This window comes from Pteronotus mesoamericanus, unplaced genomic scaffold (assembly GCF_021234165.1).
Source record: "Pteronotus mesoamericanus isolate MK-2021 breed Mesoamerican mustached bat unplaced genomic scaffold, CSHL_Meso_final contig_192, whole genome shotgun sequence".
In the NCBI taxonomy this organism is placed as follows: domain Eukaryota; kingdom Metazoa; phylum Chordata; class Mammalia; order Chiroptera; family Mormoopidae; genus Pteronotus; species Pteronotus mesoamericanus.
The window spans coordinates 2,063,198-2,086,142 of NW_026555082.1; the positions used below are offsets into that span (position 1 = coordinate 2,063,198).

The 22,945-nt window shown below is 47.2% G+C and overlaps 1 protein-coding gene and 1 non-coding gene across 2 annotated transcripts in view; one reads left to right on the forward strand and one right to left on the reverse strand.

Annotated features, from left to right (window-relative positions):
- Positions 1-768: 768 nt before the first annotated feature.
- Positions 769-22,945, forward strand: part of RCOR1 (REST corepressor 1) — a 92,310-nt gene continuing 70,133 nt past the window's right edge. Inside the window, exons 1-2 of the mRNA XM_054567745.1 lie at positions 769-1,181; positions 1,261-1,320. Of these exons, the coding sequence (XP_054423720.1) occupies positions 866-1,181; positions 1,261-1,320 (376 nt within the window). The 5' untranslated portion in view covers positions 769-865. The remainder of the gene's footprint in view (positions 1,182-1,260; positions 1,321-22,945) is intronic.
- On the reverse strand, positions 14,120-14,249 carry LOC129066255 (small nucleolar RNA SNORA4). The gene has a single exon (XR_008528684.1). It is a non-coding gene; the product is annotated as a small nucleolar RNA SNORA4 (small nucleolar RNA).

Consider the following 22,945-nt stretch of genomic DNA (forward strand, 5'->3'; position numbering starts at 1 on the left):
TGGGAACCCTGTCCTCTGTACCAGGGCTCCCTCGGCCCCGCTACACCCCCAAGTCCCTTGGGGAAAGTGGGGGGTGCAATTAGTTTCTTTCAATTAGTTTCCCTTCTTTGTATATACCCATTCAAACTGTGATATGTAATCCTCCGCGCGAGGGGGAAAGTAGTCCCGACCTTGCATTCAATTTCTGTTCTCGTGTCGCGCCTATTTTACTTTTTGAAGCCGATGGGACCCTCCGTGGGGCCCTTGGGGGAATGGGGGCCCGAAGCCGCTGAGGTTGCGCGCAGGTGAGGGTGTGGGAGCCGAGGCAGAGGGAGGGGGCGGGGAGGGCAGCTAACTCCTCGCTATTGCCTAGAGAAATGGATCATGGGGCGTAGAGAGATTGCAAAGCTCAAACCACGTACAGCGGGCGATACGCGTCAACCGAACCTGACCAACGGAAGCCCGAGCCCCCTCACCTCTCTCCCGCCCCATCCCTCGGATAGACCGGTGTAGCGAGCCAACCAGGCTGCCGCTCACCGTCAAAATCCCACAATAGCCAATGGGAGCGCGCGAGGGCGGAGCCAATCCAAAGGTTGGGCTGCGCGCGGCTTCCCAGGCCCCGCCCCACCCTCCCGCCCGCTGATCCCGGAGTAGTTGGTGCCAGTGAAGTGCGGCCGCGATGAGAGCGAAAGTTGCGCTCGGCTCGGCGCTGGGGGCTTGAAGCGGCCCCGCGCTCCGCCCGCCAGGGCCGCCCCCCAGCTCCAGCTCGCGCCCGCCGCGCCCGCCAGGCCCCCGCGCCCGCCCGCAAACCCCTCCCCCTGTCCCGGCGCCCCCTCCTCAGGAGCCGGGGGTCCCCGTCACTTTCGCACGGCCCCGGTCCCCGCCGATGCCGGCCATGGTGGAGAAGGGCCCCGAGGTGTCAGGGAAGCGCAGAGGGAGGAACAACGCGGCCAGCGCGGCCGCTTCGTCCGCCGCCTCGGCCGCCGCCGCCGCCGCCTCGGCCGCCTCCGCCTCGGCCGCCTCAGCCACCGCCTCGGCCGCCTCGGCCGCCGCCGCCTCCTCCACCGCCTCGGCCGCCGCAGCCGCCGCCGCCCCCAGTAATGGGCAGAATAAAAGTTTGGCGGCGGCGGCGCCCAATGGCAACAGCAGCAGCAACTCCTGGGAGGAAGGCAGCTCGGGCTCGTCCAGCGACGAGGAGCACGGTAGGTGGCAGCCGCCCCTCGCCACCCGCGCCGCGCCCGCGCCCGCGCCCGCTGACCGCTGTGCTCTGCTTCCCCGCAGGTGGCGGCGGCATGCGGGTGGGACCCCAGTACCAGGCGGCGGTGCCCGACTTCGACCCCGGTGAGTAGCTCCCGTCCTACCGCTCGGCCGGGGCTCGAGGGGGCGGGAGCCCTTGGACAACTTTCTTTTTGTGTGTTCGCCCTGCCGTCCGCGGGGGGAACAGCAGGCGCGACCGGGAGGGAAGCACACCCGGCGTGGGGTGCCGTCGCCTCTGCCCGCCGGGAGGGCTGGCCGCCTCCCCCGCCCCCGGGACCCGAGGCCGCCTCGGGCGGCCACCGTGGCCGGGGGTCCCGGCGGGGCCGGGGCCGGACGAGCTGCGCCTCGGCCAGGGGAGGGTGGCCGCGCCGGAGAGTTAGCATCCCCCGAGCTCGGACCCGGGGCGGCCTCGGACCCCGTGCTCCACTAGCGAGTGCCGCCCGGGGCCTCCCCTCGGGCCCCGGGGCTCCGATCGCCCCCACGCCCGCCTGAGCCCGAGGGCGAGGGGCGCCCCGACCTCCCAGATCCGCTTCTCGGGGAGCCGCGTGCCGCAGCCCTAGGCTGCAAAGGTGCGTGCCGCCCCCCGCCCCCTGGCTTTGGAAGGAAGGGCTCGTGGAAGAATAGAACCTGCCGAAGCCCGAGCCTCACCGCGGACCGCCACCCCCAGCGCTCCCCGCACCCCAGACCGGGGCCCTCACTTCCCTCACTGCTGCTCTGCGGGGAAGCAGATTTAAAGTGGTACCAGAAAAACCCCGTCAGACAAAGGAATTCGCCAGGTTTTAATGCAGGAGATTCCAGCCCGTCTCCGTGTGTGGCTGTCTTTAAAGGTTGTTGGCACAGAACATGTTTCAAAGGACAGGGTGTTATTTTATTTTTTCAGAATAAAATTCAAAAGAGAATCGTGTTGAACTGGAGTTAACAGACCTCCCGGTTGGAGGGCTTTCGAGCCGGAGGTTCTCTATGTAGGTTAGCTTGCTAGTTTCTTGGAGAAAATAAATGCATAAATGCTTTTCTTGGGAAACAAGGCTGCAGAAAATCGCACGGATCTAGCCCCCGACCGAGGCGATTGCTCTTCAGCTGTTAGTGAGGCGCTCAGCCCTGGGTGTTCTTCGAGGTGAAAACGCCCGGGGATCCCTGGGGGGAGCTCATGGGCTCCCCGGAAATAAATGACCTTCCCCCTCTGTGCCATCTCCGTTTCGGTACGTGGACTCAAGTCTCAGGTTTGCGGAGGCCGGCGGCCAGGTCTGAATTCCGCTTGAACTCCGGACAGTGTTTTCGATAGTTTCCCCTGCCCGCCCTTCCTTTTTCGGCAGTCACTTCTGCTTCCCGGCGTGACAGGCCGCCCGGCCGGGACGGCGCGCCTGCTGCCGGGATGCCTTCCCCATTCCTCGGGTGGCCGCCAGGGGAAGCAGACTGTTTTTTGGTTACAGTTGACCCTATCTTCATTTTGTAGGTCAAGTCCATCTTTGTTTTAATGCACAGCACATAAAGCAAAGCTTGCCACCCAGTCCCCGCCCCCAAGTTTTGAGAATCAGCTGGCACAAATGTTTACTTTTAGTACGTTGGTTGTTTTTTGGTATCTTTTAGTTGTATGTATTAGTTTTGAAAGCTTTCTTTAAATATGTTGGACGTGACTAAGGAAAAGAGCATGTTTGATGGCAACGACAGGAATTAGGTTTCTGACATAACCATTCTTCTAAGTATTGATGTCTAGCTTTGCGTTGTTAGTAAAGTCATTAGAGTTGTTCTCTTCTTTTTAAAAATTTAATTATTAACTGATTTTAGAGAGAGCAAGAGGAGAGAAACATCGATTTGTTGATTTGTTGTTCTGCTTCTTTATACATTCATTGGTTGGTTCTTGTGTGTGGCCTGGCCAGGGCTCAAACCCCACAATGTTGGTGTCTGGGGATGGCGCTGTAACCAACTGAGCCACCCAGGCAGGGCCTAGAGTTGTTCTCTTTGAAACAGAGAACAGCAGGATCATATTTTAAGCTGTCCTTGCATTTTTGATGGGATAGGTACAACCATAAATTTGCCAGAGACCTGCCATTCAAAAAGTAAAACATTGTAAGTGTTCTGCTGCATAGTTTTACTGCCAGTTCATTGGGTCTTGATATTGACATTTCCAAACTTCCTATTTTGTGTTAGTTTTAATCTAGAAAGGCATCTAGCTGGGATGAAACAATTTCAAACCCTGTTTTGCCAGTCTGATCAGAGGGACACGTTCCTAGGTATGGCTGGAAATTGTGGGACTTGACTGTTTCCTAGTGAGTTTTCTTTTTTTTAGGTGTGTTCTCAAATATGTTAACATCTAAGGGGAGAGACAACTTCCATTTTTTGGAATAGAAATGGTCACCATGTTCTCTTCATGGGACAAAAATTTTTTTTAAGTCTTTAGGTTTGAGATTCTTTCTCTGAGTACAAGTTAGGAATACTATGGATTAATAAGATTGTGCTTGTTACTGCTTTTCCTTTCTCCCTGCTTGAGTTTATTTTTTATTTTCCTTTCTACCTGCCTGACTTTTGAATGCATCTCTCTTTCTCTGTCTCTACCAGACTTTGAACAGGTAGTGAGTGTGAAACTCATCAGAAAGCTTTCTTGCCCCTGTGGTAAAGATGTGTGAGGGGAAGAAGTCGATCTTAAGTTTTTTAAGCCAGATTTTATTTATGCACCATGTCCCATCCTGACCCTCGTTAGCTTTAAAAGCAGTTGGTTGAAACTAGGACCGCCCAATATTCTCTAATAGCCTGAGGGAGAGTCCCTTCCGCCTGTCATTCCTCCCAGTCTGTCAGTGGACTCTGGCATAACTTGGTAATTAAAATGCCATCTCTGTTTAACAACGATACAGAGAAAAAGTTTTATCAGTTAGATTGGAAAACAAAGACCGGCTCGCAGCTCTGCAGGTCAGCGTAGGCTCTGGCGTCGCGTGGTGAGCCCCCTTTCCACCTTGGTGCCTCAGCGTGTGCCGCGTTGTCACGGGTTCCCCGCAGAACTTAGGAATCGCAGGGTTGACCAAGGCAGCCTTGCTCGTTCTGTCCTCCTCTGCGTGGTTATTTTCTGCACTTGCAAAGGATGATTTGTTTTGAAATGAGTAGTATTTTCTGTACAAAAACGAATGTTCCCAATAGGCATGCAGAGGAAGAAGCTGTGTAGCCTGTGTATTTCTTTCATTGTTTGTTTGGGAGTCTTTTTCTTTGTTGTCTCTTTGCTAGAAGAGCGCAGGGGCAGGATTTTAAGGTTGACCCAAGTTCTTTGTTTTCTGAAGCGCGTGTTATTGTAAACTTCTTTCCTGAGGTGGTTTTCAGTATCACAGTTCACTCATAGTAAAATTAAAACTCTTACAGAAGACAAAATGTTAGTGGTAAATATTTCTGTGGTAATGGGCCTTTAAACATGCAACCCACATTTGGGATGTCAAATCCAATAGGTTTAATCAGATTTGAAGATTGTGGTTGTCATTGGCTCAAATACCATTTCAGAGTTGACTGGTATTAACACATGTGTTACACTTTAATGTGGAGTAATTGTACTGAACAGGGTGTCTTGATCTGCTTTTCATTTCTTTTTACTGGTGGTTCTATGTACCTCTTTGAACACATTATTTTCTGTGCTTTAGTTTCATTGTAAAAATCAGCTTTATAGATACCCTAAAATTTAAGTTCCAGTGAATGGTTTGTGATTCAAACAGACTTTGAGGCGCTGTTCATGTTCAGTGAGGGGTCGGGGTGACGAGCGATCACTTTCATTAGGTCGTGTGGTAGGGAGGCCCCTTGAGCGGGTTGTCAGGAGGCTGCGCGTCCCCCTCCAGGACTGAGAAGGTGACAGAAGGGAGAGCTGGTCATTTCCTATCCAGGAGCCTCGTTTCCTCAGTCCTTTCATCACTGGCCTGTGATTATGTCACTTGTAGTTGTCTTCTACGTGTCATGCTTATTTCAGAATCAGTATGGACTAGACTCCGGGACCTTGGGCTGTGGGAACTGTGAAAGCCGAGCTCAGATCCTGGCAGGGCCTCTTGCCAGCTGTGTGTTGATCCTGGGCAAGCTACTTCGTTTTTGCCCTCGACTGTAAAGCAGACCATGGAACTTCCTCAAGGGAAGGGATTAACGGAGCTAATACTCATCCAACGCCCAGCACAGTGCCCGGCGCGTAGTGAGTGCTATGGAAACATTTTCTGCTCTCTTTACGGTGCGTGTGACTTCAGTGGCCGAGTAGTGGTCCCCACACTGCCTGCTTGGCTGCATAGGCAAGACAGGATTATAACGAAGCCATTTTGAATGTAAATCATACACCAAGATGTTCGAAGGTGATTGCTTTTAAGTTACATGTACCTGCTGTAATTTTGGTAAATTCCTGGAAGAGGGAGAACTAGTTCAAAAACATTCATGTAGCAGAAAAGAACACCGAGTTTCCAGAGAGAATAGGTAAACACATTCAGATCAAGATTCTAGATGTACAAAAGAAACCTTGAATCCACCGTGGGCCAGGCACATTAAGTAGGTTCTGACTAGGGGGGTTTTGCTTTAAACGTGTCTTTGAGAGTTAACACTTCTGAGCAGGCTCTGTCACGGTCTTCCCTTCCACGGGCGATGGCTGTGGCTAAAGGTTAGCTGGTTGAGGCTGGCCATAGCAGAGTTGTTTTAAGAGCATTGTGAAAGGTCATTTGTGCTGAAGAAGTTTAGTTTAGGCTTACTCTTATCCATTTTCCTTGGCATTATTAAGTTCTGTGGGCAGTTAAGTTTAAAAAGGTCTTTGGAGATGAAACATCAAAGTTACATCGAAGTTACTGTATTCTTTGCCGTTTATCAAACTTTGTATATTTTCTTCTTGCTACAGAGATTGTTGTAATTGACTTAACAGGTTAGCCCTCACTTGCTTAGCCTTTCTTCAGAAGTTATTCCATGCATAATTTAAAAGTAAGTAATAAGGCTTCTATTTTGCCCCCTTACTCTAAGGGACAACAGCAGCCTTTGCTAGGGAGTATGTTATAAATACGCACAACAGAGAACCTGAAGTCACTTTCTGGTGAGAGTGACGCTGTAACAGCACAGTAAAGGTCTGAGAAAGGGCGGAGTTGGGGATGGAATGCTGACTTCACGATCTGGACTGCGTTAATAATTCCTACCACATTAAATAGCAGTTGTGGAAACTGTTGTGATCCTAGAAATGATAGGGAGGCGTGTAATTTGCAACATAACAATTTTTTCTGTTTTGTGTATTGAAAGTTTTAATAACACATATATCCAGCCTCTGGTTGATTTTTATAGTTTCTGTTGATTTTTTAAAATGCAATATTTTCAAGTTGATGCGAGGTGGCAAAAGTGTTTTTGCTAAAATGTTTGAGAGAAACACATTTTAAAATAACAAAGTGTCATTTAAATGAAATGTTAACAGCCCTAAAACTCCTATTTTTTTTCAAAGTAGTCAAATTCTTTAAGATGTGGATCTTAGTAAAACTTGCATCCTCGACCTAATTCTTTGAAATTTCTGGATTTTCGCTCCCTCAAAGTAATGAGAGAAAGTTGTAATGTCTCTATAATCTAACCTCCTTGTGTTCTAGACGAAGAAAGTGAGACCTAGGGAGATAAAGTGACTAGTATGTCTGTCTGTCAAGGCCTAATTATTAAAAGCATCTTGAGGTAGACTCAAGGCCTAATGAGGCCAGACTTCAAACTGTCATTGTTTTAGAGGTGCCAGAGCCTTGTTACTGGGTGCAGTAGTTGGGAACAGTGATACGTGTTCATAATTTTAGAGCTAGATAAAAGTTACACTTTAAAAAACTGAAGTGACTAGGTAGTTATTGTGCATATTTGAATGTGTTTGCAAGTTACCATAAAGTAGGATAGAGTTGTAAAAATAGATTTGTTAAAAAAATGTTCAGATAGACTAGAAAACACGCAGTACTGGTAGGTACGTACCGCTGTGATTGAACGCTTGATCTGCAGCCGGGCTTGCTTCAGTTCCCGCTCAGGCTAATTCCTCCACTCCCTCCTTCACTACTTGGAAGTTGACTGATTTATTCCTGTGATAGTTCGTTTGCATCCTCTGAGAAGCAGATGTGGAGGTAGAATTATATGTGCAAGAGATTCATAGGTGTAAATGCCTGTGAAGGGTAGAGGAGAGAAAGGAGGCAAGGTGGTCGAAGGCTTCACACTGGATGTAGGGGTGACCTATGAAGGGAAACAGAAGAGGGAGGCTCACAGTCAGACTGGTGCTGGGTCTGGGGGCCCCTGAGGTCCCCCGAGGCTGCAGCACAGCTGGAGGGGACCTCCCCCCTAGCGGAGACTGTTTGTGGGAGGCGTCCACTGGGCAGGGGCGGCCCTGCTGCGTCCAGTCATTGGCCTGGCCTTGGTATTCATGCTGCAGTGGATCCCAAAGGTGCCGGCCTGCTGGCCGCTGGCCTGCTGGCTAATTACACGCTGCCCAGACCTCTCCCTGTGAAGGGGGGTCTGAATGGCACCCTCTCCAGGCCCTCAGAATTCCCAGGCGCGCCCTTGGTCTTCAGTACTAGTTGTCTGTGATGAACAGTACGTGTTGTGTTTGTCAGTCCTTTCCTAAAAGGAACTAATGTTGCATATAGGTAATTTGCACAGATTATTTGTATGCTTTGATACTTTGCAAACAAGTGCGTTCCCACTGCTCTGCACCATAAAGCCTTGTGGCCGCTGACCGTCTCCTGTACTTGTGCTCCCCTCGAGGACGGTCCATAGGTGTTTGGGCTGCCAGTTTGGGTTTACCTTCTGGGGACTTGTCATAGCCGAGTGTGGTTCTGAGTTTAATAAGAACATATGCTTGGTGTGACGGACTTTCCTTGAATAGACACTTCGTAATGGACATTTGATAATTAATCACCAAGTTCAGTTATTTAAGAAAGGAAGACGAGCTTTTAACTTGTAGCTAAAAGCTGATTTTCCTTCTTTTCTGTGTCTTTCTTGTGAGGAATCTGTATAAATGAGAAATGCATATCTTGCCTAGGTATATTCTTTTTTCTTTTAAAAAAAAAATCCTCACCTGAGGACAGTTTTTCATTGCTTTTATTTATTTATTTTGACAGATTTTACTTATTTATATTTAGAGAAGGGAAGGGAGGGAGGGAGGGAGAGAAAGAGAGACAAACATCGGTGGGTTGCCTCTCGCGCGCCTCCAAACCAGGGGCAGTGCCCTGACTTGGAATTGAACCTGCAACCTTTCGCTTTGTAGGATGATACCCCATCCACTGAACCACTACACCAGATGGGACTTTCATTCCTTTTAGAAAGAGGTGAGAGAGAGAGAGAGAGAGAGAGAGCGCGCGCGGAGGAGAAGAGTTAAGTTGATGTGAGAGAGAAACATTGATCAGCCTCCCCTTACACGCCCTGACTGGGGCTTGAACCCAGAACCTACCACCTTGCTGTGTATGGGGTGACAGTCCAGCTAATTGAACCCCACTAGCCAGGGCTTGCTCAGGTTTCTTCTTTCTTCTTCATTTTTAGAGAGAGGAGAAGGGAGGGAGAAAGGGAGAGGAACAACGATCAGTTGCCTCCAGACGTGCCCAGCTGGGGACCTGGCCCACAATCTAGGCCTGTGCACTGCCTGGGAGTCAGACCGGCGGCCTTTCAGTTCACGGGTTGGCGCTCAACCCACTGAGCCCCAACAGTCAAGGCTTGCTTAGGTGTATTCTTAAAAAAAAATTTTAAAAATCAAGGTGAAATTTATGTAACAAAATAAACATCTTAAAGGAAACAGTTCGTGGTGTTTAGGATATCCACAGTGTTGTGCGGGCACCGCCTGGTCTAGCTGCAGAGCGGTTGCATCACCCCAGAAGAGGGTCCCATGACCATGAGGCGGTTCCTTCCTACTCCGCATTCTGTTGTCCCCGGACGCTCTGCGCTGCGGAGGGCGGCTCACAGAGGGTCCGGTGAGGCTCGGCCCGCGGCGGGCACCTGCGCCCTGCCTGTGGTGGGGAGGGGATTGAGACGACCAGGAAGACATCTCAGGTGAAACAGTCCTTCCCGCTAAGTCTTAAAAAGTCAGAGTTTTTCATTGTTTATGATTTTATGGTGTTTATTAAGTTAAAAATTAATATTATATAATATGTAAACTATAGTTTTAAAAATTACTTTGAAAATTCAAACCATTCTTAAAAATTTTAATCTAGATTTTTTAAATTATCTAGAGCTCTGCTGTCCAATAATGTAGCCACTAGTTATATGTAACTATTTAAATTTATTAAAATTAAATGAAAATGCACAAATGCAGCTCTGTCACACTAGCCATGGTTCCAGTGCCCAGCAGTCCTACTGGCTGCTGTGTTGGAGAGCACAGAACAGAACAGTTTCCCTCTCCAGGAAGTTCGGTAGCCAGCGCTGATGGAGAGGTTCTGATGAATTGGAAGCTCCCTTGTTTTTAACTTTTGTAATTAATTCAAAGTTTTGCTTCTTTAAATCAGGGTTCATGGTGAGGTGTGATATTGGTACAGCTGATAAACATGACAGCTGTGTACTGAGTTCCCCCAGTGAAGCATTTGTTAAAATACTGTTACTGAGGTATTCAAAATAAGGCTTCTTGAGAAAGCAAGTAGAAAGCTTCTTGGGAAGTGGAAAGCTTAGGAAAGCTTTATTTTTTGAGGTGGGTATTTAGTACCTACTTAAACCAAAAAGGTGATAGAGATGTTTGGCCATACCGAGGATAAATGTAGGACTTAAACAATCAACAATATGTCTTGGAAGATTAGGTTTTTAGAAACAGCCTTATTGAGGTATAATTGACATAAAATAAACTGTACATATTCGAAGTATATAATTACACATACACAGGGTGGAGCAAAAGTAGGTTTACAGTTGTGAGTGCATGAAAGAGTTTATTCTTGTATTATGATTTATTATTGTATTATTTTCCATACGAACAACCGTAAACCTACTTTTGTCCCACCCTGTATTAGGCTATTTGAAGTCCCATTAATTAACTGATGTTTGTTCTTCCTTTTTTTGTTTCATTTTGTATAGTTTCTATTGCTATAGCTTTAAGTTCACTCACATTTTTAAAAATTATTTAACTTAATAAAAAAAGATTTTATTTATTTATTGGTAGAGAGAGGGGCAGGGAGGGAGAAAGAGAGGGAAAAAAACATCCACCTGTAGTTGCCTCTTGTGTGCCCCCACTGGGGACCTGGCCTGCAACCCAGGCCTGTGCCCTGACTGGGAATCGAACCAGCGATTCCTTGGTTCATAGGCCGGCACGCAACCCACTGAGCCACACCAGTCAGGGCTACTCATCTTTTCTTTTGCACTATCTAATCTGCCATAATCCTATGCAGTGTATTTTAAAATCTCAGACATAGGTTTCCTATCTAGAAGTTTGATTTGAGTCTTTTTTTAAAATTCATTTCATGACTCTGGGTAGCATGCTCAGTTTTTCCTCTAACTTCTTGAACACACTGAAATCCTGTTATAATTGTTTTAATGTCCTTGTCCACTAATTCTGTTACCTGAGTCATTTCTGAGTTGGTTTCAATTGATTGATTTTTCTCATTATGGGTTGTATTTTCCTGCTTCTTTGCTTGTCTGGTAATTTTTGTTTAGATGCCAGACATTTATGAATTTTACTTTGATGTATGCTGGATATTTCTGTATCTCTATAAATATGCTCGAGCTTTGTTCTAGACGGTTGAGTGTTTAGAAGTAATTTATGTCAGCCCTCATAAACTGGGTTGAGTGTCATCCTGTGAACTGACAGGTCGCCGGTTTGATTCCCTGTCAGGGCACAGGCCTGGGTTGCGGGCTCAGGCTGCGGTCAGGACGCGTAGGAGAGGCGGTCGATGTTTTTCTCCCTTTCTCTCTCCCTTCCCCTCTCTCTGAAAGTAAATAATTAAAATTTTTTAAAAATTGGGTTTTTATATTCATGGAAACTTTCTATAAGTAGAATAGTAATGCTTTTTGAAACTAGAATATAAATTTTTTATATAGCCACCGGTTATTTCAATATTTGTGATAAAGTACTGTCTGATTTACTCTGCTTGTTGAAATTTGCTAATTCTGTCCCAGAATTTTCTAAAGGAGGGTAGGTTTTTAAAAAGTTAACTATTCTTTAAGACATAAATTATTAAAAATTATTATTTGATTAACTTACTTCTGAGGAGTCTCATTTAGAAATATCTCATTCTTGGCCTGTCCTGGACCTCCATCTTGCTGGGATGTAGTAAAATGCGTGTGTGTGTGTGTTCCTTTTGAAGCACTCCTTACAGAAATTTCTGTTGCTTTCAAGTCCCTTTCAGCTCGATGCCCTTTTGATTTTTAAGCATCTGGTGCTCTTCACACGCCGTACATTGGTTCTCTGAACCGAACCAGGGTCCTGTGTGTCAGCTCGTGAACTCTGGGTTTGAGCCTGGCCGGGCGTCCTGCCTGCTCGGCGGCAGGTCGGCTTCCATGGCCTGGCGCGTTTGCGCAGGGGGGCTGGCAGAGCCGAGCGGCCGGGCCGTGGGGGCACCGGCCCCTCGCCCGGCTGAGGCAGAGTATGGCCTAGAGTGGCTGAGCTTCCACTTAGTTTTTGCATATTAAGTTTCTGGATAATTTTTTAAGGAAGAGTTTTATTGCTGTCAAAAGTTTAAAAATGACACTTTCTGCCTTACGACAAGCAGATCGCAATAGGAAAGCGAAAGCGTTGATCGCAGTGGTTTGAAGTACAGATTCTCCAGACTGGACTGCAGGTGAGAGAAGGCTGGTGAGGACGGCATTCTCAAAGCCGGCCTCCTTCGTCCCTGCGAGACGCAGCGTTGGTCGTTTAATTGTGAAGGGAAAAAAGCTGTTTAAGAATATGGACGAGATTGGGGTTACACTCCGGAAAAGCAGGATGAGATTTGATTAAGTGTTTTTCAGTTTTTAGCTTTTCAGGAACGTAGCTCCCCTCAGGGCACGCCAGGTGCCTGCTTTCGCGCTGAGCTTTGGGATTGCGCGCGGGAGGACGCGGTGGCCCGGGCCCGCAGCCGTGTCTGCTGTAGGGCGCTACGCGGGCGCAGTTTTCCTCGTCGTTAGTACATTTGTGGAAAATTTGAACGTATAGGAAACAACAGAATATTCATGAACCCTGTATGTCCAACAGCCAGATTCAATAATTGTAAGAGTTCTGCTATATTTGCCAGTCAAAAAGCACTTTTGGGGGTTGAAGTTTAATAAATTTGCTTTCAAGTGGCATTGGAACATCATGGCACATAAACTTGTGTAGGTCTTAGGGGTGAGACGTGTTGCTTTTCGGATGCCGAACTCTTTTCCTCGGCGTGAGATGCCGGGTTGGGTACGGCAGGCGCCGGGCGACAGGTGCCCGGGCTCTGCCCTGGGAGCTGGGGGCCTGGGCGGCGGTGAGGAGGACGGGTCGGGAAGCTCTGAAGTTGTCAGATGGACAGACTTGAATGGCAGATCGGAGGCGGGGCACAGAAAGCTCTCGCACCTGCTGGATTCCTGGCTCAGGTGGCTGGTGGTCGATGGAGCCATTCACCGAAATAGGGGTTCCGAGGTCAAGATGCCTGCACCTGACGACTCAGGCAGCACCCTCTCATTTCTCCTCTGCGTCGGGTTCGCCTCATCGGTTTTCCTGTTGGGCCTTATTGCTTGCCGCTATTATAGGACCTACCTATTTTTTTTTAATCCTCACCCCAGGACATGTTTATCGATTATAGAGGGAGAGGAAGGGGGCGGGGGGGGGGGAAGAGAGCGAGAGATCAATTTGAGAAACAGATTGGTTCCTGCCCACCCCACACACGTCCCCACTGGGGATCGAACCTGCAGCCTTTCGGTGCACAGGACGGTGCTCCAGCCAGCTGAGCTGCCTGGTCAGGGTAGCACTTCTCTCTTTTTAAGTAATTATTAGCTTTTATGTCTTCTCCTCTGCCTGTCGAGGGTGGGAACTGCCTGTATAATTTTTGTGTCCTTGTCTACAGACTGTAGTGGCTTGGAAAACGGAATTACTTCATTGCCTCCACTGCTACTACCCTACGAGCAATCATCATCCATAAGTCCGATCACTGCAGCAGCTTCTGATAAGTCCTGCTTGTGTATTAAGATATAAGTCAGTACGTTTCTCTGCTGTGCACAACCTCACTACTGGCCGCATTTCACTCAGGTCTGAAAGCAAAATACCTCACAGTGGCCTTATAAATGGTCTTAAAAGACCCGCTCAGTCTGGTCTTGCATTACTTCTCTGACTTTACCTCCTTCACTTCTTTCAAATCTTTGCTCAAATGTTACCTTCTCAGTGAGGCCCACCTTGACCTATGTCCCTCTCCATCTATAAGTATATTACCTCTAAAATATGACTTACAGTGCAGCGACGTGCTGAATGTCTGGAAAAGGCAAGCCTGTGCGGACAGTGAACAGGTCCGTGGTTGCCTGGAGCCAGAGTCGGGGAGGGATGGGTTGGTGGCGCACAGAGGGATCGCAGGGCGGTGAGACTCCTCTCTACCATCCCGTAATGATGGACATGTGTCATTAGGTGTTTGTCAAAACCTATAGAATGTGGAGCACCAAAAGTGAATCCTGTGGTGTGCTGTGTGTTTTGTGATTATAATGTATCAATGTAGGTTCATCGTGTGCTACAAATGTTCCTCCTGGTTATGGTTGTTGGTAATGTGGGAGGCTGTTCCTGTCCGGGGGATGGGGGACAGGGGACAGGGAACAGGAGGACAGGGGGCAGGGGATATATGGGAAATCTCTTTGCCTTCCTTGATTTTGCTGTTAACCCAAATTGCTCTAAAGAAAAAAAAAGTCTTTAAATATAAAAAACAAAATTAACAAAAAAACCTAACCACAAATATCACAATTAAATAAAATTAATACTTATTTCCTAGTATAATTAAATCCCCAGTCAACTACTTTTATTTTTTTATTTTACTTTTTTTTTTTTTTTTACCTGTGTAATATAGGCCACAAAACAGTAGTGAGTTATATGTTTAGGGATATAGCCCACTGTGGAGTGTGGTCTTCTTTATTCTCCCAGATAGCCCAAGGTTATTAAAAAACCTCCCCCTAAAAAAAACTTTCGATTGTCCAGTCAACTACTTTTAAAAGTTGGTCTGTTTAGATCAGGATTCAAACATGATCCATGTGTTGCATTAAAAAAAAAGCTTTGTTGAGGTATAATTGACATTCGATAAACTGTCATAATTAAAGTTTACAGTTTGATTAGCTTTGACATGGATACACCTGTGAAATTATCCTCACAAGATACTGAATATATCCATCACCCCCAAACCTTCCTTGTGCCCTTTTGTAATTCCTTCTACCTGCCCCCCCTCCCCAAGCAACTGCTGATCTGCTGCTTCTCACTATCGATTAGTTTGCATTGTCTAGAGTTTTATATAAATGGAATCTTAAATTATGTACTATTTTTCTGGCTTCTTTCATTTTGTGTAATTATTTTGAGACTCATTTACATGGTTGCATGTATCAATTGATGATTCCTTTTTGTTGCTGAGTGGTACTACATTGTATGAATACACCAGAAGTTTTTTATTCATTTACCTCTTGAGGACATTTGGGTTATTCCTGTTTTTTTTAAAATATTTTATTTATTTTTTAGAGAGGGGGAAAGGAGGGATAAAGAGAGGGAGAGAAACATCCATGTGAGAGAAACATTGATTAGTTGCCTCTTGTACACCCCCAGCCAGGGACCTGGTCTGCATCCCAGTGTTGTGCCCTGATTGGGGAATTGAACCAGTGACCATTTGGTTCACAGACCCTTTGGTTCAACTCACTGAACCACACCAGCCAGGGTGACATTTGGGTTATTTCCATTGTCTGGCTATGGCAAATAAAGCTACCCTGAATATCCCTGTACAATCTTCACATGAACATGTATTTTCTCTTAGGGAAATATTCAGGAGTGAAATCATATAGTAGTTGTATGCTTAATTTTTTAAGAAGCTAAAAACTGCCCTGGCTGGTATGGCTCAGTGGATTGAGCACTGGCCTGTGAACCAAAGGGTTGCTGGTTCAATTCCCAGTCCAGGGCATGTGTCTGGGTTGGAGGCCAGGTCCCCCGTGGGTGGGTGCACAAGAGGCAACCACACATGGATGTTCCTCCTCCCTCTTTTCCTCCCTCTCTAAAATAAATAAGTAAAACCTTTTTGAAAAGAATCTGAAAACTTGTCCATATTTTACATTCCTACTGTCATGTGTAAGAATTTTGGGACACTCCCGGGGGCAGGTGTACAGGGAGGACAGCTGAGAAGGTGATTTGCTGGCTCCTTCCCATCTCCTGTCTTGCCACAGTCAGGGCCCCCCCACGGGGTCGTCATTTGTGTGTGCTGTTGGGTCTGTCACCAGCTCTCCAGGCAGCTGGAGAGGCAGCTGAGTCTGGGCGTTGGAGCTGCTGTGGCTCTTGCCACTGTGGGCACAGTGTCAGCCACCAAAGCTGAGCCCTTACCCCCGGGGGAGGCAGAGACAGCTGGTGGTATTAGGCCAGGAGACACATGTCATGGGCCGGGGCTTTATGGTCATGCAAAGCACGTGAACCTTTGCCGGCCCTCGCGGGCTCGCCTGGCGGCGCAGCAGAGCAGTGGGCGAGTGCGAGGGCGTGTGGGGAGGCGCGCGGACGGCACCGGTTGCGGCTTGTTGGGCCCGCCCTCTTGCTTGCCCTTTGCCTGTACCTGTGCAGCTGAGTGTGCCTCGGGAAACCGTACTAACTGGTCTCGCTGTAAAGTCACAGTCACCAACATTCGGCAGGCCCACTCCATAATGTCCTGTTTCACGGCTGCAGTTTACTCACCTAATCAGCACTTAAATATCTCACCTGAGCCTTCCGTGCTTCTTTCTACCTCCTTCCTTTAGTTCACTGGGAAAAAGGGAAGCAGCCGGAAGAAAGCTTCCACAGGCTCCCGCTGCCACGCGGCCACCTCCCCGCATCTGGGCATAGCGCTCCGCCTCACCTGTGCCCGCTCCCAGTCGAGGCCAGTGTCTCTGCACGTGGGTGAGACACTGCTGCTGCCTGTCTGCTCAAGGACTCTGTCTGTCACCCATTCATCCTTTCTTTGCGTCACCGAATTTTTCTTCTGTTGTATTCTCAACAGCTCCTCCATAATTTTGTATAACATCACTAGAGATCTCCATATTGCTCAGTGCAGTGGTCAGCTTGCAGTCCTTACCTTATTTGACCTATTTACCCCGTGAGACCCAGTAGATCGCCCCTCTTTGCAACCTGATGAGTCAGGGTTCCCCAGAAAAACAGAACCAATGGGATACATACCTAACATACACCACATATACACACATGTATACATATTATAAGGAGAATGGGCTTATGTAACTAGCGGGTGAGACATTCCAAGGTCTGCGGTTGCTGTGCTGGAGGTGCAGGAGAGGTGGGGGTATGAGTCCTAGTCCAAGTCCAAAGGCCTGAGAAGAACGAGACGCGCTGCTCAGCCCCAGGGTTTTCTCCCTTCAGCCGATTGGATGAGGGCCACCCGCTTTACCCAGTCTACCAGTTCAAATGTTGATCTCATCCAAAAACATCCTCACAGACCGTCAGTAGTATTTGAGCAACGTCTGGGTGCTTTGGGGCCTGGCCAGGTTCACACGTAAAACGAACCGTTACAGAACCCTTTCTTCCCGTGACATCGTGAACAACATGCCGGTCTAGTCCCTACCAGATCTGGTCTCTGTCGCCCTGGCCTCCGTTCTGGCTGTGCTCCTTTTCGCTCTGCTCCAGTCACCGGGGTGCTTGCTGTTTCTTGACCCTTGTGACCTGTGCTGCTGTCTGAGGGTCTCTGTAACGCGCTGTTTCCTAGCTGTGGTGTGTTTTCTGGGCTCCCCTGCCACTCCCCTTACGCTGTGGCTCAGGGCCTTAATTTCTTCCCCTCTGTGTTGAAATGTCACATTTTCAGCGAGGATTTTTCTGGTCAATCTAACAATTTCAGCTGCATCTCTGGTGTTTCCTGTTCCCCTTCCTTGCTTTATTTTCTTCTCATTTACTCTTATCATCATCCAACATACTTCCTTATTTATCTTGTTTATTGTCTGACTCCTCCAACTGGGAGGTAAGCTCTGTGAGGTGAGGACTTTTTAATCTCATTGTTTTTATACCCCGGCTTCTAGACTGAGTGCTGGTGACAGTTTGTCTCAGTCACAACTTTCTGATTCTTTATAAATGGACAGAAACTCTCCCCAGGACATTTAAAAAAATATAGGTGTCTAGCCTGCATTTCTTAGCAGTGAGTACCTTTATTGGCTTAAGATGCCTTTTACATGCCTTTAATAGCTGTGCCTGCTCTGTATGGGTGAGCTGATGTAACCCTGAAGGCATCTTGCCAGCCTTCTCACCTCCTTCCCTTTAGCTCCCTGCATTTGTTCAGGAACCAGTTCCCTGCCTAGAGCTTTACAAAGATCTTCTCTAATCCTCATAACAATCCTACAACAGGGGTGGTATCATCCCCTTGTAATGGACAATGAAACTGAGATTTAGAGAGCTTAGACAACTTGCCTGAGGCCTCAGTTGGTAAGTGGCAGAACCCAGCTTGGGGAACTTGATCTAGATCTTATATTCTCCACTGTTTTTACATTACATGCCACCTCCTAGATAGAGAGATGCCATCTTGTTTTGCGCCCTGTAGGAATGTAGGGCTCTTGGGCAGGCTGTTTAACCCCTTAGTGGTATTAAATATTTAAAGCGTCTGCTTAGCATGTACTTGGTACAGAGCAAGCGCTCAAACTTAGGAATCCCGTCTAAGATCAGTGCAAAAACAACTAAACCACAAGCGTTGCTCAGCTTCAGCCTTCACAGGCCGTCCTGGGGTGAGAACTCCTGCAGGTCCCCGGGCCCGAGCCCCGCCTGGTCCAGGAGGGTAGCGCGGATGACCGCCGCAAAGGGTCTTGCCCTGTTTGGCTCCTTACCGGTCAGCTCCACCGACCTTTGGAGTCTTCCATGAAGAATTACAGGCGTTCCCTTGTCTCACAGAGGAAAGTGTAACAAACCTCTCAGATTTCGTGGCTTAAATAACTGTTATTTCATATTTCTTGTTCAGCTCGATAGCCGTTCTGCCGGGCTGACTCGGAGTGTCCTGTGGCTGCTGTCCGGGGGCCGCACTGAGATGCTGCGACAGCTGGGCCTGTTTTCTCCTCCATGTAGTCTCAGGGCCTGTTTTTTCAGTGGGAACAGTCTCCAGTGGGTAGTGAGAGTTTTTACACGGTGTCTCAGGGCTCCCCAAAGCAAGCCTTCCGAGACGGAGGGAGCAGAAATTGCTAGTCCTTTTAAAGTGCAGGCCCCGATCTGGCACATCACCACCTCTGACACATTTCCTTGGGCAGCATGAGTCACAGCCCAGCCCAGGTCTGTGTGAGCGTTGATCACACAGGGTGTGCGGGTAAGTTCCTTGCTAGTGGGCTGGTCCAGACCACTTTTGAGAGTGAACAGGGGCTCGTAAAAGTTGTGCCATGCTGGCAGGTGTAAACTGGAACTCCCCAGGACTAACCTGGACCTTTGGTTATCACACTCATATTTGTGCCCTGGAGGAAGCAAGAGAGAGGTGTTATCTCAAATCTTTCCTTGTGATTCTGCTAGTGTGAAAATATGACTGGATAAGGGTATGGGTCTCTTGTCTGAAAGTGAACATGACTTCCAAACACAACTCAGCAGCCTGGAGTGCTCAGCGACAAGGGGAGGCGCTACTTACTTGAACAGTGGGGGAGAAAACTGGCTCTGGGCTTGCTGAGGTGGTTTCGCCTGTTGGTCTCCAGCAGGAAGTTGTAGGTTGATTTCGACTCTGCGCCATTCCCACCTTACATGGTAACTTGGACCCTAATCTCCTAAGATGCAGCGCCATTCTGCAGTTAATCAGGTGGTCTTGGAGGTCTCCTCCAGCCCTGGAGGCCTCGCCCAGCCTTACAGGAAGTTGTCACAGCTTCACAGAAGCCAGTTGAAGAGCTGTAATGGGGCTTTCACAGTTCAAATGTGACCTGCCAAGTGGGTTCCAGAAAACTTTATGGGGTAAAGTTCTTTTTATTCTATACTTTGAAGGAAAGTTAGTTTGTAATCCAAAGTGGAATTTGTTGGCAGTAGAATATTAAGTTTTGAAAAGTTGACTGTAAAAGGAAATTCTGAAATTAAATGTCCTGCTTATCTATATAATGGAAAGTAGGTTTCTGAGACCTGACCTTTGAGACCCCACTTTGATGTGAGGTGCTTGCGGAATGTCTCCCACCTGTGTGCTTGTGCGCCCGCACATGACTGTGCTTCAGGCATGCGGGGGGTGGGGCAGGGGAGGTCTGTGGTCTTTCTGGAAGTTTTCCGAGGTGGGCAGGGATGCAGCGTAGCTGTGGGGTGCCGCTGCTCGATGCAGTTCTCTGTCTTGCCCAGTTGGTGAGCGGTGGTGTCGGTGAAAACTCTTGGCTTGAACGCAGGGTGATAACCTCCTCATTAATCCCCTGACTATAGTAAAAGCAGAGCTGACCTCTCCGCACCAAGTTTTTTGGAGATTCGAATCGGTGCAAGATCTCTTTGGCTGAACAAATGGCTCATGTGACTGTAGTCTGATGAAGCTCTGTGCTTTCTGTTGTCTGGGGGCCGAGGTTCCTGTAACTCTGATTTCAGGTGGTACATACCAAATAAATATTCCACGTAGCTGGGACATCTCCGCAGGGGTAGCCTATTACATTTTCAATGACGCAACAGCTCTAACACTAATTACTTTTGTAGTGAGGAAGGCTACTTTCATGTATGGCTGTTTATCTACTTCTAGGGAAGAGGAGGAGGTAGGTTTGTAAATGAGGATGACTATTGGACTTTTCTTTGCATTTGTTGAACAGAATCATACGTATTCAGATTCACGGAAAATGTTAGCAAGTTTGTTTACTTTCACTTATTTATTTTTAGAAAGGGGGAAGGGAGGGTAAAAGAGAGGGAGAGAAACATTCATGTGTGAGGGATACATTGACTGGTTGCCTCTCGCACACACCCCACTGGGCACCTGGCCCACAAGCCACGCATGTGCCCTGACTGGGAATCGAACCAGCAGCCTTTCAGTTTGCAGGCCGGCATCCAAATCCACTGAGCCACACCAGCCAGGGGCAAGTTTACTTTTAAGATGACTTTAGCATAGACATTGTTAATTTTTAAAATTATTAAATAATCACATAGGGAGAGGCTTCTCATATATAGATCACCCTTTGTATGCACTCATTACAGCGGTCTTGTGAAGAACATTGCCTTCAACCGAGGATGTGTTTTTTTTTAAGGGGGGGTGGAGGTCAATGTGAGAGTGCAGCATCCGTTGTTTGCCTCCTGTATGTGCCCCAGCGGGGGGTCAGACCTGCAGCCTAGGAATGTGCTCTGACCAGGAATCAAACCTGCAACTTTTTAGTGCATGGGATGTTGTTCCAACCAACTGAAGTGCCTGGCCAGGCAGAATATTGGTATTTTTACACCTGAGGGAAACATTGGCATTTTACACACCACGGAACTAAGACTGACTTGCCCAGTATTATATGTGACGTAGCCAGTAATTGCCAAAGCTTGGATTGGCTCTCAGGTTTGTTGACTTTAAAATTCTCCTCGTACTGCCCCCCCACCCCCGCCCTCCCACTTCTGGTAACTTCTACAAAAGTTCTTCCCAAGTACACCATGAAACTACACCTTGTGTTCTTCTTTCTGAAGATTTAATTTATTTATTTTTAGAGAGGGAGAAGGGAGGAGGAAAGAGAGGGAGAGAAACAATGATCAGCTGCCTCTCTCATGCTCCCATCTGGGAACCTGGCCTGCAGCCCATGGAACCAGCGACCTGTCCACCTTTTGGTTTGCAGGCCGGAGCTCAGCCTGCTGAGCCACAGCAGCCATGGCCGCCGTACATTCTCCATCTTCTGCTCAATAGAGATCCAGCCTCTCTGGGGAAATCTCACCTGGGTGCATGGTCTTTGTGTTTTTCATATGCCTGTTTCTTAATATACTGAATGGCGGGTTTTTTAACTTAGGACTTAGGAGCCCTCTGAAGTTTTGTGCAAAATGTCGTACGTGGATTTTTGTAGAAAATGTCAGGATCCATAGCTTTCATAACATTCTCAGTGGTTTCTTACTCACAAGAAAAACCAATCTCAAGAACCATTGCTTTGTTCCATTGATATTTTTCCAACAGTATTATTAAGTGAATCAATATGCATAAGATACTTAGCAAACAGTCTCTGACAAGAAGTTCACTATTAGTATTGTTATATTAATCTTCTTATACTATATTAATCTTTTTATATATGCATGATCTTATTTATTTCTAGAGGAGGGGGAAGGGAGGGACAAAGAGAGGGAGAGAAACATTGATGGATGTGCGAGAGATGATGCCTCTCACACGCCCCCACCGGGGTGCGGTCCTGGCCTGCAGACCAGGCATGTGCCCTGACTGGCCACCTTTTGGTTTGCGGGATGACGCCCAACCCCCTGAGCCACACTGCTCAGGGCTTCAGCACTTCAGTTGGATAGTTGTCTGTGAGATAGATTATGGACATGCCAGCTTCTTATTGTTGGCAACGTTGGTTTAACAGTTTTTTAAAATAAATAATTTGAAATGAATCTCCATGTATTTTCTGTATTCTGGATTATTTCCATAGATTCCCCAAAGTGAAATTACTGGGCCTTACATATTGCCAGATTACTTTGCGGTAGGCATGTTACAGGTTATACCAGCAGGACATTACTGCAAACTGTTTTGCTGTATACTCTTGCTTGCACTTGACAAATAGATAAATTTAAAAAGCAAAAGAGTGCCTTGTTTTAATGAGTATTTTTCCAGTTTACTTAAAGGGGGAACATGTTTTGCGTACTGTGTGATGAATTGTCTTTATGTCCTTTTCCCATTGAATTGGTTTTTATGGTTTTATCAGTTTCAGGTATTAAGACGTGGTCATCTGTTGCATATATGTGTTTTCAAGGTTGCTTGTCTTTTAGTATTTAGTTACAATTTTTTGTAGTCAAATCTCTGGTTTCTTTTGCATGTGCTGGTATTGTTTCTAATTTCTAAGTCCTCCTTCGCTGTCTCAGCCCTCCTAGTTTTTCACATGCATGCTTAAAAGTTTACATCTATATATATTTCTAACATCTCTGGATATAAGAAAATACTGAAGCAATATGGATTTATTAGATTGTACTTTACACATACAGAAATGAGCTAAAGACAGTTATATTTCTTCATAATGATTGTGTATGGTGTTTGTAAGGATTTAACAATACTTTGACCCTGTTAATGGACATTTTCTTGTTTTTGATAGTCGTACAACTAATTCTGCACGACTGTCTTTCTACATATAATCTCTGCTCACTTGGATTCATTTTTCTGAAGATTCCTAGCAGTGGAGCAATTGGATAAAAATTTAGATAAAAACTACCAAATTGCTTTTTGCAAAGGCTGTTTTTCATTCCATGTGGATTTTGAAAGTGTCCTTATTTTATGCGTAATTGTCAGTCCTTTTCTTTCTTTTCTTTTTCTTTTTTTAAACTGTCAGAGAGAGGGGAGAGGAGGAAGAAGGAGAGAGAAAAACATCAATGTGGGAGACATACATCTATCTGTTGCCTCTCGCCTGCCCCCAGCTGGGGACCTGGCCTGCAGCCCAGGCCTGTGCCCCAACCAGGAATCGAACTGGAGACACTTCAAGTTTGCAGGCTAGTGCTTAATCCACTGAGCCACACCAGCCAGGGTGTGCATGCACGCACACGTGTAAGGGATAAAGGCAAGGAGTCTTTATTCAAAAGCTACACAATTTTGGGATA